The following is a 16,755-nucleotide window of genomic DNA, read 5'->3' on the forward strand; positions in this document are numbered from 1 at the left end:
AACTCACTTTTCTTCTTTTTATGTTTTTGTAGGAAATATTGTGTGCCTTTACTTCACTGTAAGCTGAGCTCGGTCTTGCTGGATATTAACATGACGTAGAGCAGATTTGCATGATTTTATGACACCTTCTACAGCTGTATGTAACCTCACAATATGATATTTAGACCAAGTGTCTACAGCCATGCCAGCTGCTCTGTGAGGCTGTACCTAGGCATAGCAGTGCTTTGAGCTAAAATGCTAATGCTAACTTGGCATCATGCTCACAGTGACACTAACATGCTGATGGTTAGCAGGTATAAGCATGCTAACATTTACTAAGCAGCACTAAGCACAAAGTACAGCTGAGGCTGGTTTCAATGTCATTCATTTACAGAAATATGGTCATAAACCAAAGTTTTGGACAAAATTTAACCTCATCATGGTGTTAAATGAAAAGTTATTACAGTTATTTTGAGGGGCACATAGGTGTCTGCACCAAATTTCCTGACAATGTATCCAATAGATGTTGAAACATTTCACCCAAAACCACAAATATCAAACTCATACTGACACTGAAAGAGAAATCGGGTGATGACATAAGTGAATGGGATACATCCTCTGGGAAATGTAAATGTTTGTACCAAATTGTGTGCCAATGCATTGAGTGCATGATGAGATATTTAACACAGTAAGTGAAAGCAATGATCTGCTGGTGGCTTTACAGGATACGTCAGGGGATCACCAAAGCTAGTGGGATTCATTCTGTGGGAATAATGAATATCTGTTTGTTGAGATATTTCAGTCTCAGAGGTGATATTATAGTCCAAATATTCCGCTCAACATATTTGTACAGCTGTTAACTCAAGAACTCATTAAGTTTTATGATCAGTCCAATCTCAATTATTGGGACTACTGCACTTACCGTAATTATGGTTTAGCAAAGTTTGATAAACTATGTGTGAGCTGGACTTAAATAAAAACGTAAAAAGATACACTCTCTCCGTTTACAATTAACAATGTTTAAGTAAGTGACTTAAAACTACTTAATATGTAGCCCATGAACACTCTTGTATTGCTTAATTACTATCATCTTTACTATTATTATTCCAAACAGCAGAGTTCTCATCAACAATATTAATTGTTTTGATATATTAGACACAGCACAGCTATCACTACAGCACATACCTTACAGTGAAATATTGAAAAAAGGTGATACTCTGTTTGGGTTACTAATCAGCCCTTGAAATGTCTTCCTTTCGTTCTGTCTTTTTTTTTCACCATGTTACGTTATGATTGGTGGCGTTACAGAACAACTGCATGACATCATTTCATCCGTTATAGAGGAAAGCTGTGATAGCATCATTGTGGGTGTTGTAGACATTGAAGACAACCAAAAACAGTCAGATATTTTGGTTATTGTTTGCCTTTTTCATTGTCCGTCTTTCAGTCTCTTAGTAAGCAGCTGGAAAAAATGTTTACTTCATTCCTCTGCGGAGCATTTGATTTGCTGCGATGAGCATAACGCTGATAATAAATGCAATGGCAAAGGCACAAATCAGACTTTTACGTACACATGTGTGTTTTTCCTGTTGTGTTGGGCTTGCTGTGGAAAGATTTAGAAAAAAATATATATTAGTTGATATATATTAGTTATATATGAGTTCTTAGCAGAGCTTTAAAAATGCCTGAGCAATGTGTGTAATAAAATCTGTATGTGACATACTGTCAATGTCCACGTGGGACTCTGGACTATTCAGGTGGCTCTCCTCAGTCATGATGATGTTCTCAATGTCTTTCATGGTAAGGTGGTCACGGAAAGTATCATAAAGTAGTTTCTTCAGCTCATCCACAGTGAGCTTCTGCATGTCACACTGGAAAGACAGAAAACACCAAGAAAGATCAAATTATCAGAGAAAAAAAACATCTGTTCTCAATGTCCTGTGGGTCAGCTTTAAATGGTGGTGGTACAGGGAAGCTGGCTATTATTCTTAGCAGCTATGAGAGAATTCAGAAGGCTATTGCTTCAAAACAGCATATATTTTCAGTGAAATTATACAGTAAACTAATTTAATTGATTAGGCAACTAAATACGATGCACTGTAATTATCCCAGTGGATCGTCTGCCAGGGCCATTTGAAAACTGAGAACTCTACTTTTTAGTGCAAAGTCAGGAAGGGACAGTGTATGATATATTAGAATGAGTTGTTTGTAATTTTGATTGAAACAGATGGGTCTTCATAACAAAACAGCTAAAAAGCCAGAGGGAAAACTTAATGAAAAGATGAAAGAGAATGGATTAATGAAAACTAAGAAAGGAAAAGGGAGGTTTAATTGATAATGATGACAATGTATACCTTCCAAAACACCGAATCAAAGTCTGCACCGTGGAACTTATCAGGCATTCCAGCTGAGGCGAGTTTAGGACCAAGCAATGTGACAAATTCGTCAAAACCAACTTGACCATCGCCTGATGAAAAGGACAAAAATGCAGTCACAGTGTAGCTCATGTATTGGATTATGTCCAATGAAAGAGAGAGAGAAAAAAAACAAACATACCGTCTATATCAAGTCTTTGGATGATAACCTCCAGCTCCACCTCATTGGGCATGTAGCCCAGTGAACGCATGGCCATCCCCAACTCCTGCTTGGAGATGAAGCCATTCCCATCTCGGTCAAATACTTTGAATGCTTCACGAATCTCTGTTGGAAAAACGAGGGCAGTAATTACGTTAAGAGTGGAGATGAAGTTGGCATAGCACAACCAGGATGTTTTTAACACAGTTTCACAATGAGCAACAGCAGACTGGCTCAGCTGAACAAACTAGATAGTTAGTGTCTGAGGAGGGAAAATTACACTAGTGAGTGCAGTTTAAAAGTTTTTTTTTTTTAAATACTGCAGAAGAATTCAAGTTTAATGTTTTCCTTACAGTCAAAACAAACAAACAAACAACAGGTATTAACTGTGTGGCCAAACTGATATATTGTAGTGTATTCATCTCCATTGTTTCGGAAAAACTATTAAAAAACAAATCAATTAACCGTTTTACTTCTTTGCAATGAAAATGGTGATTTATTTTGAGTAAATTCCCGATACTTTGTGTTTTCCACTGGAAATAGTCCCCAACAAATGCACTCTATCTAATCTACTCCTGTTCAAGTTGTTTAGGGATTTCTTTTGTAGACGTAAATGAGCTTGGAGAGTAACAGGCAGGGTAAGGAAGTCATGAATGCTAACACTTTACATTCCCCTATTTGGCAAATACAGCACAAATATTTCAAAACAAAAAAATATAAAATAAATGTTTTATAATACACTATAATGTAATTGGAAATTTCAAGTATTTATTAAAGTGCAGTAAGCAGCTAGCTTCTCATATAAAGACTTTTATTTAATGATCTTGTTACCACTGTTTAAGATGGCACACTTTCGGTCTGGTTTGTTGGTTTGTCTGTTTGTCAGCAGGATTTTGAGAAATCTACTCCTGCACAGTGCAGGTCTGTGACAGTGAAGTAACATTTTCCTGAGATACAAATAGATAGATTAAGTGTGTGCCCTACGCTCCTGTGTAAAATAAGAATTATTCTTTTAATTATTCTCAACAAAGGTTGGCCTGTTTATGAACTGTGAAATGGTAGTGTACATATGAACTTACCTGGCCTATTATATCATCAAATATTTTCCCCCTGAGATCATATATTGCAAATTCCTTGTTTGCTATAGATGTATACTAATAGACACCTTCAGAGCCAACACCTGTTACCACAGCGCCTTTGGTTGTTACAGAAGCAGGTTCATATGTTCATAATTAACTACAACCTTTGGTAAATAATCCATAAACATTGGCATTTGGCTCCTGTCCTCATCCTGCATCACAGTATTCTGTTTGAAGTGGTAAAAAGAGCAGTTGTACATCAAAGGCGCCGAATCTCCGTGCTTCTTTTTGATCTAGATGCTCAAATATAGCAGTCTCTTCAGTGCGTGTCAGTAGTCACATGTCATCCCATTAAACAAGACAGACAATTATAAAAATTGATTCTGGATATAAATGTATACATGAACAATTCTAACTTGACCTACTGTAGGCAGAGAAGAAAAGGTGCTGAGAAGAAGTCATTTGAGCATTAGACTTATTGTGATTTACAGTTACAAAACAGCCCAGTCCCATATGCGCTTCGCGCTATATAGACTCAGTTATTCTATGTTATCAAATATGCATTAGCGTAAGTAAAAATGCAGGCTTAAATCTATATTCGGTTATAAATTTTGCTTATGTTTTTGCTTTACTTGCTGCTAAACAACAGAAACCATGTGATTATACTTAGTGCTTCTGGAGAAAACTAATTTGCATGCAAGTGTGTGATTGGGCAAGCACCACCTATAATTTGCATGCAAACCCATGAGTGGATTAGCACTGACCATCCATCTTGTGTACATGATTGACCAAGAGACTGCAGTTTACAATTGAGAGCAGACAATGGCAGTCTATAGCCTTGTGGGTATGCAGAAGAAACTGTTGCAAATAGACAGTCTTGGTCGCATTCACTGAGGTCCTTCTGAACAAGTGACACTCTCTGTAGCAAACCCTGACACATCAGGCACAACATATTTGTCTAAATTACAGCTAGCACTGCTGCTTGAGTTTTGTTATCTTCCTCCAGCACCACCCTAGATTCAATGTCACGACCCCTGGTGCCAGTGACAAATAATGAATTCACCGAGCCAGCTGAGCAGTGGCTGGACTACTGATTGTTTTTCCATGAGGAGCGAATATTTGGAAAATGTTCAGCTGCAACTGCAGCAGACACAACTCTGTCCTTACTTCTCTGAAAAGTAGAATTCATTCTAATTTCACTTTTAATCTTTCACTTATGGTTTCAAAAGCTACTCACATAGTTAATGTGTTAAAATTACTCTTTTTTTGCTTTAAGACACTGTTTTATCCATATATATTCTCCACTTTTACCCCATCAGTTTTTTAGCTTGGTTTTGCTTATTTGCATAAATGTAAAATGAGAATTAATCCTGATGTAACACATACTTTTAAAGCTGACTTACATAAAGCCTGGAGCTCTCTCAGGCATTTGTGTTTTCCAGTGTGCTCATATTCAAGTTTATTTATACTGGAATTTAAAATAAAGTCACATAATCTGAACTCAAGTACAGCCTTGGAATTTTGTTTGTGATATGGTCTCACAGCCTACAGACCCAATTTTTGTTGTACTGTGAGATCAGAGAGTTGCAGCAACCTTGTACTGCTCTGAGGGTGCAGCAGCTCGGCTATCCAAACTCAGGACCATGCCGTGAAAATCCTTGGACAATATCACAGGATTAAAAAAAAAGAAAAAGAAAATCACATTTCTCCTGCAGCAGCAAATGATCAAGGTCTGTATGACTAAACTTTTATTTGCTGATAGCAGGACAATGTTAAAGACTAACACTTTACTGAAATATCAACTTGTTTTAACACCATTAAGCAAATCATTAATAGCAGTGTTAAATAAACTATTGCTCCAGTCATCAGTTGGAAAAAGTCCAAAAAATATTGTCTGAAATATTGTAAATATATTGAGCATTTTTAACAATATTTAGTGTGCTGAGTCATTGAAAAGATGTAAAAGTGTCTGTGGTCTTTGAGGTAATGGCATTGACAGTAACACTGAGTCAAACACAATACGTCATCAGTGCTCAAGTGAAGGGTAAGAATGGCATGTCACGGGTGTGTCCACAATGACAAATCTGCTGCTCCAGATTAAACAAACAGGAGACAAATTCTTTGGTATATGTTTTTGTTTTGTTTTGCTTTTTTTGGGGGGGGGGGTCATTGACATGAATATGAAAATCACAAAACAAAAACATTCATATTGTGCAAATGTTAACCAAAAAAAACAAGACATTAATATCGGCAGGCAGGTCCATGAAATAAATAGTGGGGTCAAAATATCAAAAGAATATGCATTTAAGTGTACTATGAACTATAAATAGATGTCCAACATCCCAACAGTCTGCATTTTTAAACACAAATATTTCCACTGGCAATGTTAATTTGATTCCAGATCCACTGTATAACTGAACAACTCAGTTCCTGTCAAATACAAATGATGAAAGTGTCATTGTTTACTGAACACTGGTTTATGGATGGTCCAAGGAAATGAGCATGCATGGTGAGTCCAGCTACATAGGAGTAAATCACTGAGTAATCTCCTTTTATCTATAATAACAGGCATTCTTTACATCTGGCGACAGGTGCTGCGTTATCCAAAAAATGGATCTGGAGACTGCAGAAGAAATATCTGTTTTTGTTGCTTTTTACTTTGTGGCACAGGAATGTCTTCGAATGCCCTGTATCCTGTATTACAAATGTTGGAGGGTTTTGGTCACTTGAGGCAAAAAAGGGGAATAGACTGATAGTACATTAAACCAAAATGATATCATCATTTCATTGCATTTTTCCATGCAAGAAGAAGAAAATGAAAAACTGACTGACAATTTCATGGCAGGTTAATCCAACAGCTGCCAACAGAATCATAACACCGATCATTTCCCATAGAGCAACAGGCTTGTTGAAGTTTGTTTATTAACTTTCCACTGTACATTATTTTGCCTACTGTTAGGTTATCACCTTGTTCCCCCAGTCATCATCATAATAAACCAGGTGCTCCTCATCCTACTTGGCTGGAGTTTACATCTTGGCCCAATCCCAAGAAATTCACTTCCCTTGGAAGCCTTAGAGATATAATATTAGTGGCCTGTATACAGTTTGTGATAAGCTTGAAACTATTTGTCCCAAACATCAAAGATCACCACTTTTGCCAACCCAGAGATCTAAACCCAGGACTTAAAAGTCTGCTGACCTTCCAAGTGAGCTACAACAGAACATCAGGACCTACAGATCCTGCTGACCTTTTTTGACCGTCTAACAGTGTGATTCATGCTGCTTGTTGGTGCAGTTTAAAAAGAAAAGAAAAAAAAAAGTGAAAATGGTCCATGACGAAGGCTTATGCCAAGAAGCCCACTGCTGCACATTGGCAGAGTGTCAGTGCCACTGGCAGAGGCAGAGAAACCATGAAGCTCTTGCACCTAAATAATTGGGAAAATCCCATAAAATGGCTTTGGGCCAGAAGAAGAATGTGGGAGACCAACATTTGGAGAAAGATGACATTGTTGGGCATTACCTTTATATCCTAAACATAGCATTTGTATGTAAAATATGCTAACTAGTCATGATAAACATCCACAAAAGAAGAGAAAAAAGAGACTGTGTTTTATTCTACTTCTTGTTTGCGGTCAGGTTTTAATTAAGAGATACCACAACTGATGTGACTGAAGCAATGAAAAAATGCTTACTATGGCTTAACTGAGAAATCTGCATCTGCAAACTGAAATATGTACTTAATGCTGCCTGTTTGAGTATTGTGTCAAGAATCCTCTAAAAATAAGATGTCAGTGCCAGTGCCATTTACAAAAATGTATTTTTCTCAAATACATTTTTGTAAATTACTGTCAGAAGCAATGATTGATGCCACATTTAGTTTCCCTTTCATCATTTCTCTGGCTGAGATAGTTTGTTTCACAACTGCAGACTGAATATTACATTGGTCAGCCATCTGTTTCCAAAATCATATTTAGAAAGACGAACAAGTTGCATCAGAATCATATTGTTGCTGAGATTGCGGAGAACATACAGAACTTCTAGGCTCTCTGTGTTTGATGGCGATCCCTCTATTTCAACTGAGGCACAAGCAGCATTGAAGAAGCTACCATTAGCTTGTTGCTAGTCCTCAATTTGACTACTACGCATTTTGCCTGGTGCTGACTTTTCTTTTTGTATTCTTGACTTTCAAACAATAAAGTTCCAGTTCATATGTCTAGTTTTATCAAAGTTTTTTACAGACAGAACAGCTTTCCTGACTTCCTGCCTAATTGGCCTTTAACCAAACAAGAACTTTCTGTGAATTGGTTGCGAATGCTTCACTCTGCAGGCCTGTAAGTCCACAGCCAAACCCTGCATGAATATCCACTTACTTGATTTAGTTTCCCCAAAATGTGGGAAATTAACATGCAAGCAACAATATAGCTAACATTAGTTATCTATCTGTCCTATTTATCTATCTTTGCTGCTGATATCACAGCAGACTAACCTGCTGTTTTGACAGTTTTCCAAGTGATACATTTTATAGTCAGTGCAACTTTCCTTTTCTATTGAGCATCACAAGATGATGGCTGTGTTGAGAGAATCCTTCACCCTGTATAGCAGCTGGAATGTAATAACTGAATAATGCAGCAGCTAAAATCAAGCTTGTCTGCACAGTTCCTATGTACTGGAGAAGATGCTGAAAAATGTTGGGTATTTAGGCGTTGCTTTTTAACAACAAACCGAACATGCTTGAGGACAGGCATCCACTGTGTTCCACCACTGAATAAGCCCTAAAGTGATTGTCCAGTTCACTACAAAAATTCCTCTTCACCTTCTGTGAATGATCATGACATTGCACAGGAAACAGTAATGGAGTTAATACAGCAGGAGGTAGATGAAAAGGTCTCTTCACTCCACAGGAACTGAAGAGAATTACAGCAAACAGTCTTCAGTGGTCAAAGGTATTGTGCGTGCGTGAACATAACTCAAGTCACTATTCAGATTTCATCAGTCACCATGCTGTTAGTATTTTCTAATTCAATTCAGCTGTTATATTTTCTTGTGTTCGTGATTCAGAAACCAAACATCAGTTCACGGGGAAAAAGTCTTTCCACTAATTGCACTCGGCTGGTCAGGATCAAACAAGATCTTTTGTGTCACACCCAATGCAGCCAGATGATATGATGAAAGGTATGTAAATAAAGGCACTGGACATCTTAAATTAGGTACGTTTTTACAGCACCTTCAGAGGCGAGTTGTAAAATATTACCAAGAGTGCCTTAATTGACATGTTCTAATCAAAAGTAAAAAAAAAGAAAGATAAAAAAGCAGTTCCTTAAAGGCACACTCTGCAGAATTTCTTTGTTGCTGATTGTAAAAGCAACATTAAGGGATTCTGAAGAAATATCATTTGTTGTAGGTATCTGAACCTGGTAAGGAGACTTAACAATCAGCTATCTTGATATCTTGATCGACTGACATCCAGAAACGTCTCCAACACAACAAATAGCAATAAAATAAGAAACTACAGGCAGAAAGGAGGGTCTCTGCAGATAAAAACAAGGACACACACTTGTAGGTCTTAAGTGATTATTTCATTGTTTGTTTTTTAAAATCCTGCATAGTATACCTTTAAATCAAGAACAAAGTTTTCTTATTAAGTCTGCTTATTGAGGTAATTACAGAAAACTGTTTAGAGGATTAAAATATTCTCCGGGAGATGAATCAGACTCTTTTCATTAAATAAGAGCCCCTCCTAGGTGCTTATGTCTGTAATGGTATGACGACACCCATGACATCTTTCTCTCTGATAAATGAAAGGGGAGGAAACATGTGAATCATACTAACCGGAGTTAGTGGAGTCATAAACATAAACACAACATAAAACATAAATCAGCTCATAATCACAGGTCCCACCCATTAACTCTTCAGTTTTCTTTGCAAATACAGTTTTAAAGCCTCTTCTCATTATTACATTTACATAAACAAACACAAAACACACCATCACTAGAGAAGGCAAAGACGTGCTGCACAAGCCCTGCAGCTAAAACAACTCCTGCTGTCAAAAAGTACTTGAAATACTCCTACTACCTGCAACTCTTGGCAGGCTGAGCTGAAATTATGTGAGCTGATCTTTTTTGGGGGGGAAAAAAAGAAAAGAGCTCATTTTTCCAAGTCCAGATCAGATAACTTATTATACCTCTAAACAGCACAGATTTGATTTCAACTGATGTCTTTTGTTCCAAAATGTTCTTGTCTCTATCTCTGTTGATATTTTGTCAGGCCTTCATAAAACTGCTTTTCCTGGACAGAACTCTGAAGGTTTTAATGTCTTGATAATTCTGTTGAGAATACGTAAAGATTTCCTACAATGAGACAAAGGCATTGCTGTGTGAGGTTAAGACAAGACAGACTGACCAGAGCTTGGTATATGAACCAATTATATCAATTTTCAATTTATTATATTTGCTGTAGCCTTATGCCGAGACTTTGTTAGTTATAGCACTGGGTCACACTTTGTGGTGTAACATTAGCATAGATTTTATATTTTAGTCCATCAGCCAGTTAAAGTGTCTAAGTGTTTCCCAACTCAGTGTGTGATGGTAAATGAAATACGGCTGTTGTCAGCAATCAGACAAGGGGAGAGTAAGGACGCAGTCTCATAATTAACATCTTTTAACAGCAATGTTGTTTGAAACTGTGAATCTCTGTGGACGGCTACAACAGTAATGACCAGACATTTGTCTTTGGCCCCGGAAGAAGAAGCAGCGCTTAAATAACAGCTAAGATGATGAAGCATTAAGCGTCCTGTCTGTAGTTTTTTGACCTTGCTCTTGTTAGTTTGCTATGAAAATGTCCAAAACCCAAATAAATACAAATACTGACTATTTATAGTCAACATTTCTCAGTATCAGAGTAAGAAGGGCATCTCCAAACACTGCTTGTATATATGTGTATGTACAGTTTAATTTATAGATTCCTGTCAGCCGCAATTCAGTAACACGTACATATAAACACATGCATATTGAAATGATATACTTGTCTGTCTACAGCGTTGCGGAAAAAAAATAAATAAACACTTGGTTTTTAAGCACAAAAGAAATCGGCTTTGCATACAAAGTGGAAGATGGTCTACACTCCACTACAATGCCTCATGTCTGGGGGATTCTCCTGCTGGTGTGAGCTATAAATACTGTTCACATCCTCTGTCAGCAATGCACCGAGGAGTGATACAAGCTCGAGGAGACCTCCAAGAGTGTAACGACTGGGGAAGTCATGACTGTTCAGCTGTAAAAGGAGAGCCTTATCAGTTTCGGTACATGTGCATTTAAGGTGTCTGCCATTTTACTGAAAGATACGACATGTTTTCTAGTGGAATTAATAGACGGTCTTGTCATAAAATAGGTTTATGTATAGCGTCTTAAAAAACATCTATGGTAACGATTGTGATTCTAATCACTCAAAAATAACAGAATATTTTGACCAAAGATGTTTAAAATAGCAAAACACTGGTCTGCAAAATCTTAAATGATTTGTCTGTTGCCTCAGATACACCATTTGTACATATTCACACAATTAGAAAATATTTTGTTTGAATTCCAGTGTAATTATTTGGGCTAATGGAGACAGTTTAAATCATGTTAGTCAAAGTATCATAGATGTATTTAATTGTGCAGTACAGTTCATACATAATGGACCAAACTTGGCTCTGGACCTTGATTTTAATATCGAGCTCATTAAACGGGGAGACACTTGGCACAGCGTAACGTCCACAAAGACATCTACAGAAAAGTGCTCAGTGAGTATAACTCAGTCATTCTACACAGGGTGAACACACACATAAATGTTTAATAAGGAGTAGATGTCATTCGTGATGAAAAAAATGGAGTTTTGCTTCCTCTCAGAGCAAGCCATAACTGAGATACTACCTAACAACCCAGTGCCCAAGGTTAGTCATTTAAAAAACATAATTGCACCTCAAAGTATTAGGTTTTTTATGAGAGATTTAAGAGCGTTACATATATAAGAGCAGGTATCATTTTAGAAGAATCAACAGAACAATTGCTTGCGCAGTAGTAGTGGTTTGAATACATATCAGAGTTTATGACAAGTGCATGATACAAGGGCAATGAAAAGGGCAGGAAGCCTTGCCACTGACCCTGCCTACCTAGGCAACCATCTGTTCGAAAAACATTCCCTGGAAACTGTAGATCCATTAAGAGCTGTGACTACTTAATCAGCATCCTCAAAGCTCACCCATAATGAACATATAAATAAATATAACTCATCGCCCGTGTCCAATTTGGTTATAGAATAGAATAGAATGCCTTGTCACTATACACATGTACAATGAGATTAAAAATCATAGTGATCAATAGAGTACATATTGTAGATATGATTGGGAGCCGGGTCAGGTTTAAAGATCACGAAAGTCTTAGTGATGGCAGATTTACAGATAATCCCTGCAGAGTCTCCAATGTGTCATTGGAGTTATTATTTCCATTTTATTCATTCAGTCAAAAGCATTGCATGAATTAATGCATTTACAATGAAACCTGTTTTTTGTTCTAATTGTATTTTAATGAAGCCGCTTGAAAATTATTTGTTATAAAGAAAATCTTCATTAAATCTGAGGCTGTGTTACACTATGTTATTAATCTCTGAATGATAGATGATAAACAGTATCTTCTAATTATATTTTTCATCCAAAGTCTTATTGCTTAACTTTTAAATAATAAGATAATTTAAAAAAATGCTAACAAAATGCACACCATTCATTGAGGGTCTAATGTCTGCCCCCCCCCCAAAAAAAAACACCTTCAACTTCAATTCTTTAATAAAGAAACTGGGACTTTGCTTAATATTCAGTTAGTTGGAAATTGTTTGATTTTACCTTTTCACACCTCTAACTTAAACTTTAAATCCATACACAGTATACAATAGCTTCAACAATAAAAACGTGTTCTGTGCATCATATTTTATTCTATGTAACTTTCTGCTGGCTCACTGGCGCATTTTGTTTTCTTTTGTAATGTCATCTGAAAGCTGAAACTGGACTCAACTCTTTAGTGTGTTTATAAAGGGCACTGAGTGTCATGTCCTGTCCGTGGTGTGACACGTACTGTCTCTTTGCACACGATGCGAGGTCCCTTTGTCCTTGTGTGTTGTATTTGTCAGTGGGTGCTCGAAAATGGTAGTCAGCATGTCTCTGCAACAATGTCACCAAGAGAAACTCCCATTGATTTAATCACATACTTTGCTGAGGTTTATGCTCACTTTTTGTATAGTGTCACGGTAATAAAAACATGTCCTTATTAGTATCATTTTTATCACAACAAGGTAGATGTAGATGTAAATATTGGGCCATATTTGAACCATCAGTTCAACAGTTTCGCTGAGACATTGTGCTGTGGTGACTGATTAATGTTCTTGCTTCTACAGTTGAGTGTTTGAGAATAATGTAACTGCATAGTCTGAGGCACTGAGAGTGGACTGTAGTAGGAGCAGGAAGTAGGAGACAGCTTGTGTCCAGCAGTTAAACTTGTGAAATGAAAAATATTTGCATATTTATAGATTCTGGACTAAGTGCCATTTCAAGGATTTTAATGTGGTAATTATACATTTTTTTTTCTCCACAGAAACCATGTCTGACACGTATTAGAGAATTTTATGTAAGCCTTAATACATCTGTGGAGGGTATCTTTAATGTAAATAAAAAATGACTAAAATTAAAATGTATTTTAAAGAAAACAGTTGGCTAATTGGCAATAGGAACAGAGTAACAGCAGTCATGTGGATTTGATGTCTGAGGATCGTTCATCTGGGTTTCAAGGCGTGACTAACTGAATAGCATGTGACTGAGGGTGCTGCAGTCTTGCTTTGTGCCTTTATGACACAGTTTTAGAGATTTTGTGTCAGTTTAAAATGAAGACACACCATTACTGTGCTCATTTCTAGCTGTAGTTGTATAGTAATTTCCCAAAGCTCAATATATTGCAGTTCAGTGATGTGTTTGTAATCTATTTCTCTGGTGATCCCAAACATGCACTGGGTGTAAAATACACACCTTGCTAGAAAATAAAGCTATTATCATAAATATGATTAGGGGGAATAATTACATGAGTTGAGCAATCAAGAAAGTTCTTCCCTGCTCTAATTAAAGATCCTGTGGATGACATGATATTCATAAGCTGCATTTCAGAGGGAAAAAAATAGGAATTTTTGTTGAGGAACACTGGACTGCAGCGTTGTTCACAGACCATCAACAGCACCTCCCACACTGTGTGTTAAGGCAGAGCAGCTCTAGTGTAAAGGGCAGTTGTTCAGTAAGTGGGAGGTTGCTCATTCAAACTCTGTCTGGTGGAGGTTAATCTTAAACTTGCTTACCTTCCTCAAAAGCTACAAGGAAAGTGCTCTTTAACTCACTTCATCTGCTGGTGGAGGTGCTCAGTGACAACAGAAAGTACACTGTTTACCCTGGCTGTTGCTGAGGTGTGAGGCCATGTGAATGTAGCAGTGCGTTATGTGCTCAGTGAATCTTCCCTGAGTAAATACATTCACGGTTGACTGATCCATCTCGCTATGTGCTGAATATTTAATGGCTCTCAATTAGTAAACTACAGCCTGAAAAGGCTTCGCCATAACCTTAAATGCTGTATTGTCATGCACAGCTTCTCCTTGCAACACACGGCACTTGCCATTTTATTGTTGTTCCAGTGCTTGCTTTTCCATAGCCAACCTTTTAATTAAATTTATGTTTTTGCAGATAGTGGATTTTCAATGTCAAGCGAGAGGCACAAAGCAAGGGCAGGCAGCCACTTGTGGGCCCGGGCAACCTACAGACAGAAGAAGGGAAAATGGAATTCCCTTCGCATAAAAGACTTTGTGATAATAAATCTGATCTGAGTTATCTCTTGATTGTAGTCTGCCTGGCGTTTCTCCAAATCACTGCCAGCTGTGCTTTCTCATTGTGAGGGCCATTTGCCAATGCAAAACATTTGTTTTTAACAGCTACACACCACGATTACTTCAGCAAGAACAATAATAATTCTCAGATGTATCCTTTAGATGGCCCAGGTACAACACTGAGCCACTGATGGTCGTTTTTATTAATTAATGGCTACATGCAGTACATCAAACAAACCTGAAAGAGATTAAAGAAATGAGATGGATGTAATTAAAGACTAAAAGCGAATCAATCTGCCATCTTATTAATGAGTTTTATTTGAATTTGCCATTCATCACAGCTCTTTACTCCATTTCATTCTGTGTCTCACTAACTTCTCAGTCTTTTCTTCTCAAGCACAAATGTCTTACATTAAATGTAATCAGGTGCAATTCAGTCTCACAGGTGCTTCATTTGTTAGCAGGAGATGGCATTGTGTACATATGTTGCTTACTCACAATGACATTGTGGCACGTAAGGACAGCTTGGGATGTGCTGTGTACTGCATGCGGTGCAAAAGAATGAATGTTGTTAACAAATTTACTACAACAGTAAGAGGGTGGTGTGGAAATATTGTGGTAGACTGTTTGTTACATTTTGTGGCTTTTGGCTGAAAATCTGAAGCAGCAACATGAAAAAATTGTTTAAAACAATGTTTCCCAGATTTTAGGAAACATTTAGACCCTAACCATAACCCAGAATACATGTTCTACTGACCCCTACTTTTTGTTTTTGTCTTTTTTTTAACAACCAGACCAACACTTTAGTGTGCAGTTAGATGTGCGGATCAGGAAAAGTAGCGCACATTTACAGGAGCTCTCCGGGGTCCTGAACTAGTTTGCCACGAGGGTGTTGCATTTAGATACAACAGCTCTTCAACACCACAAATAACGACTCGAAGCACACAATCCAGACAGAGACTCACCTTCCACCTCATCCTCAGGCAGGATAACAGGGCTCCGTAAGGAGAGGACATCTGGAATAGTGCAAAGTCCCTTGTACATGAACCTGGTGGTCACAGCACGCACTGGCATTTCTGCGAGGGAAAACCAACAACTGTGTCGCGATCTTCATATAGCCCAGCTCTCCGGAGTTTTCTGAAACAGACCCTTTGCTTGATATCTTTAAACAAAAGCTCAAGCAAATGAAACAGGGAAAGCCCCCTTTCCTCAACCTCGGCGTTTTTTATATAAAAAAAATATTTTAAATATATTTTCGATAATGCTGGAATTTGAGTGGTTTCAGCTTGGACTGCGCGTTTAACCAAGGATGCAGCTTGTAGATCGCCTTTGGTCTCAGTGCATAGCCTGTGGCTGCGTATTGTAAGCAAGATATGAAGGAAACAGGCAATGCATTTTCTCCAAAATGACATAAAACTTTTACTTCATAGCCCGACGAGCAAAGCCTTGTAGCCTTCTCTGGAATGTTCGTTCACCGTGATGCCTTAAATGACCACTCAGATGTTGCTATTGATGTTATTCAGATAAACAGGCTACTTTGTCATTCTTCTATCCACGCATGTCCCCTGCATTTCATCACTTAAAAAAATGTGATACACCAATTGAAAAATATTTGCAATAAATCGACCCTTTCGCTATTTCATTTACTGATTCCCACAAAGAGTCTTGTTCTCACAAACTGTCTATTCCGGACATAGTCTGCCTCACTTTTCTTCCTCGTGTCGGCATCCTCTTTAAGAAAAACAAAAAGACACGAATCGATGATACAAGATAAAAACGGCAGCAGTAATGAGGCGATCCTATCCCGTCAACGAGCTGCAAACAAAATCGTGTAACATTTCTTTCTTTCTGTTTTTTTTTTTTCCTGGAGAGCAGCTTCAAGGGAATCCTGGGTGACCCCCCTCCCCTTCTCATCTGATACAGACACGCTGGATGAGGCAGCGATCCTCTCTCTCCAGCTGTCTGCTGCGCTCTCATTTGGGCTCTCACAAAGCGGCAGCACACACACACACACACACACACACACACACACACACACACACACCTCCGCCGTATCACTGCCCCTGTCACAGTAGTCTGTTGACCAAACTGTCCTCCTCTAATGACATTATCTGCACCCTTTTACCAGTGTATTAAACGTAAACATAAGTCAAAATATATTAAGGTGAATAATAAAGGTTTGTATGTTTAATAAATAACAAGGCAAGCAGCAACTAAGGCTTCAGAGCCTGATACT

The 16,755-nt window shown here is 37.8% G+C and overlaps 1 protein-coding gene across 1 annotated transcript; it reads right to left on the reverse strand.

The window, feature by feature from the left end:
• Nucleotides 1-560: 560 nt before the first annotated feature.
• cabp7b (calcium binding protein 7b) lies at nucleotides 561-15,695 on the reverse strand. The gene is made up of 5 exons (XM_046376122.1): nucleotides 15,485-15,695; nucleotides 2,536-2,679; nucleotides 2,334-2,446; nucleotides 1,703-1,850; nucleotides 561-1,582 (listed from the first exon to the last, which is right to left on the reverse strand). The coding sequence occupies exons 1-5, from the start codon at nucleotides 15,591-15,593 to the stop codon at nucleotides 1,455-1,457; spliced, it is 642 nt and encodes a 213-aa protein (XP_046232078.1). The 5' UTR covers nucleotides 15,594-15,695; the 3' UTR covers nucleotides 561-1,454.
• Nucleotides 15,696-16,755: the final 1,060 nt, after the last annotated feature.

This window comes from Scatophagus argus, chromosome 20 (assembly GCF_020382885.2).
Source record: "Scatophagus argus isolate fScaArg1 chromosome 20, fScaArg1.pri, whole genome shotgun sequence".
Lineage (NCBI taxonomy): Eukaryota > Metazoa > Chordata > Actinopteri > Scatophagidae > Scatophagus > Scatophagus argus.

Excerpts from the sequence above, each read along its gene's own strand:
- cabp7b (XM_046376122.1), bottom strand. The coding sequence starts at position 15,593 with ATGCCAGTGCGTGCTGTGACCACCAGGTTCATGTACAAGGGACTTTGC. Across the intron at positions 2,680-15,484 it reads GCCTGAGGATGAGGTGGAAG|AGATTCGTGAAGCATTCAAA; the intron begins GTGAGTCTCTGT and ends TTTTTCCAACAG. Across the intron at positions 1,583-1,702 it reads GTCCCACGTGGACATTGACA|CAAGCCCAACACAACAGGAA; the intron begins GTATGTCACATA and ends ATCTTTCCACAG.